Source organism: Dufourea novaeangliae, unplaced genomic scaffold (genome assembly GCF_001272555.1).
Source record: "Dufourea novaeangliae isolate 0120121106 unplaced genomic scaffold, ASM127255v1 scaffold1142, whole genome shotgun sequence".
NCBI lineage: Eukaryota > Metazoa > Arthropoda > Insecta > Hymenoptera > Halictidae > Dufourea > Dufourea novaeangliae.
The window spans coordinates 1-3,768 of NW_015374991.1; the positions used below are offsets into that span (position 1 = coordinate 1).

General features: G+C 44.9%; 2 protein-coding genes across 2 annotated transcripts; both read left to right on the forward strand.

Moving 5' to 3' along the window:
• The first annotated feature begins 56 nt into the window (after window positions 1-56).
• LOC107193231 (nucleic-acid-binding protein from mobile element jockey-like) lies at window positions 57-817 on the forward strand. The gene is made up of 2 exons (XM_015582634.1): window positions 57-109; window positions 229-817. Exons 1-2 carry the CDS (start codon window positions 57-59, stop codon window positions 815-817), a joined length of 642 nt encoding a protein of 213 aa, XP_015438120.1.
• LOC107193232 (RNA-directed DNA polymerase from mobile element jockey) lies at window positions 814-3,564 on the forward strand. The gene has a single exon (XM_015582635.1). The coding sequence runs from the start codon at window positions 814-816 to the stop codon at window positions 3,562-3,564; it is 2,751 nt and encodes a 916-aa protein (XP_015438121.1).
• Window positions 3,565-3,768: the final 204 nt, after the last annotated feature.

The window sequence follows — 3,768 nt, forward strand, 5'->3', positions numbered from 1 at the left end:
AATCCATGCTAATGTTCCTAGTTCGCAGATAGAACAAGCATTTAGTGATCACGGCTATGAGGTCCTTAATATCTATTGCCCCAGAAAGTCTGACTGGAAGAACATTCAGGTAAACGAAGATGATAATGAAGCTACAAAAAACTTCAAAACTAGACAAAATTTGTTTTATATTAATCTTAAACAAGGCCCGAATGTTAAAGAGTCTCTTAAGATAACTCGACTTGGCAGATACAGAGTCACTGTTGAGCGCGCTACACGTAGAAAAGAACTGCTACAATGTCAAAGATGCCAAATTTTTGGACACTCTAAGAACTATTGCGCCCAGGATCCTATTTGTGGTAAATGTAGTGGTCCCCATATGACCGGGTCCGCTTTGTGCATAAGTGACGTATGTCTGTGTATAAATTGTGGTGGTGATCATGTCTCGACAGACAAAAGCTGCCCTGTCAGAGCAGAGAAAGCCAAGAAGCTAAAACCAAGGTCCAGGCTACCGATGACTAATAATATTGCCACACTCAAACCTCCACAACGTTCTTCAAGCGGTTACATACCAGCTGAGGCATTAAGAACCAACATCTCTTATGCTGATATTGCTCGACGCAACACGACTCAATCTAGGGCTCGTGCTACTGTGCAGGCTGAAGTTATACCAACGTCGGACAATAGCCTTAACAATAAATTTATGACGTTAGACAACTCCATTCGGGCCATCAATACGAGAATGGACGAACTATTTAAGCTTATACACGAAACTGTAGAGGCTAATAAAGCTTTCAGAGAACTGGTTCAGGTTCTAATTACACGTATTCCTAAATGACTCAACCAACCTTAAAAATCGGATTGTGGAACGCTCGCGGATTAACAAGGGGCTCTGAGGAGCTTCGGATATTCCTCAGCGATCACGATATAGACGTAATGCTTACCACGGAAACACACATGCGAGTTGGTCAGCGCATCTATCTCCCAGGGTATCTTATGTATCACGCCCACCACCCCAGTGGTAACAGTAGAGGTGGCTCTGCAGTCATCATAAAATCTAGACTTTGTCACAGCCCTCTGACACCTATCTCTACTAATGACAGGCAGATAGCGAGAGTGCACCTGCAAACATCGGTTGGGACCGTCACTGTAGCTGCTGTTTATCTACCTCCAGCAGAAAGATGGATAGTAGATGACTTCAAATCCATGTTTGCTGCGTTAGGCAACAAATTTATTGCTGGTGGTGATTACAATGCCAAACATGCATGGTGGGGGAACCCAAGATCCTGTCCTAGAGGTAAAATGTTGCAAGAAGTCATTGCACATGGGCAATACCAAGTTCTGGCTACGGGCGAACCCACTTTCTACTCTTACAACCCTTTGTTAACACCATCAGCCCTTGATTTTTTTATAACCTGTGGGTACGGCATGGGCAGGCTAGATGTACAAACTCTCCAGGAACTCTCGTCGGACCATCTTCCTATTCTGGCTGTATTGCACGCTACGCCGTTAAAGAAACCACAACGCGTACGACTACTTGCCCATAATGCTGACATAAACATATTCAAAACCCATCTTGAACAGCTGAGTGAGGTAAATATGCAAATTCTGGAGGCGGTGGACATTGATAATGCCACAAGCCTTTTCATGAGCAAACTAAGTGAGGCTGCTCAGCTTGCTGCACCGAGAAATCGGCATGAAGTAGAGGCCTCCAGACCACTTCAACTTCCTCCCAGAATATTGGCACTGCTCAGGCTAAAACGAAGAGTTCGAAAAGAATATGCTAGAACAGGTGATCCCCGCATGCAACAGATCCACAGTAGACTGGCCAACTGCCTGCATAAGGCCCTTGCTCGAAGAAAGCAGGCCCAAATAGATACCTTCTTGGATAACTTGGGTGCTGACGCGAGCACAAATTACTCACTGTGGCGTATCACGAAACGGTTCAAAGCTCAGCCCACCCCAAAATCAGCAATCAAAAATCCGTCTGGTGGCTGGTGTCGCACTAGCTTGGAAAAAACTGAAGTGTTCGCTAACAACCTTGAGCAACGTTTTACACCCTATAACTATGCACCGGAAAGTCTCTGTCGTCAGGTTGAAGAATACTTGGAATCGCCCTTTCAAATGAGCCTGCCTCCGAGTGCTGTCACACTGGAAGAAGTGAAGAATTTAATAGCCAAGCTGCCACTTAAGAAAGCTCCTGGAGAAGATCTTCTTGATAATAGAACCATTAGACTTCTCCCAGATCAAGCATTGCAGTTCCTTGCCTTAATATTCAACAGCGTTCTTGATGTTGGCTACTTTCCGAAAGCTTGGAAATCGGCGAGCATAATTATGATCCATAAGACTGGAAAAACACCGACAGACGTTGACTCGTACAGGCCCATCAGCTTACTCCCATCTCTGGGTAAAATTATGGAGAGGCTGATCCTAAACAGGCTGCTCACATGCAAGGATGTTACCAAAGCGATTCCCAAATTTCAGTTTGGCTTCCGGTTGCAGCACGGTACTCCTGAGCAACTACATAGAGTAGTGAACTTTGCTCTGGAAGCTATGGAAAACAAGGAGTATGCAGTAGGTGCCTTTCTTGATATTCAACAGGCATTTGACAGAGTCTGGCACCCTGGGCTCCTGTACAAAGCGAAGAGGCTGTTCCCGCCGCAGCTATATTTGGTTGTTAAAAGTTTCCTGGAAGAACGCACATTCCACGTCTCTGTTGATGGGTACAAATCATCAATCAAGCCAATTGCAGCTGGAGTTCCTCAAGGAAGCGTTCTTGGCCCAACCCTATACTCAGTTTTTGCTTCGGACATGCCTACTCACACACCAGTCACAGAGGTAGACGAAGAAGATGTGCTCATAGCCACCTACGCTGACGATACTGCTGTGCTCACGAAAAGTAAAAGTATCCTGGCTGCCACTTCTGGTCTACAGGAATACCTGGATGCATTCCAGCAATGGGCTGAGAACTGGAATGTGCGCATCAACGCTGAGAAGTGTGCCAATGTGACGTTCGCCAACCGAACAGGTAGCTGTCCGGGTGTCAGTCTGAATGGGAGACTGATCAGACACCATCAGGCTTATAAATACCTTGGTATTACCCTCGATAGGAAGCTCACCTTCAGCAGGCACATCACAAATATTCAGCAAGCGTTCAGGACCAAGGTTGCTCGGATGTCTTGGCTCATTGCACCACGCAACAAACTGTCGCTTGGCTGCAAGGTCAATATTTACAAGTCCATATTGGCCCCCTGCCTGTTCTACGGCCTGCAGGTATACGGCATTGCTGCGAAGAGTCACCTTAATAAGATCCGGATCTTACAGGCGAAGACCTTAAGAAGAATTTCGGGGGCTCCTTGGTATATGAGAACAAGAGACATCGAACGCGACCTCAAGGTGCCCAAATTAGGAGACAAGCTCCAGAACATCGCCCAAAAATATATGGAAAGGCTTAATGTACACCCCAACAGCCTAGCAAGGAAGCTAGGAACTGCAGCTGTGGTCAATGCTGACCCTCGGACTAGAGTCAAAAGAAGACTCAAGCGACACCACCCTCATGACCTCCCTAACCTGGTTTTGACCTAGAAAGTCTTAGTTTTAAAATTCATTAGAATAATCAAATAAATAATAATTACTATGTTATATCAACTATTATAATTCTCCCTATCATTTTTAGGATTAAAAATCTGTTAGTCTTAAGTAACCAAGACACATTGTAAAATAAAATAATTTAAGCAGATCAAATTAAGTTGCCGCATGGGTAACAGTGCGTTGATCAAATAATAAAAA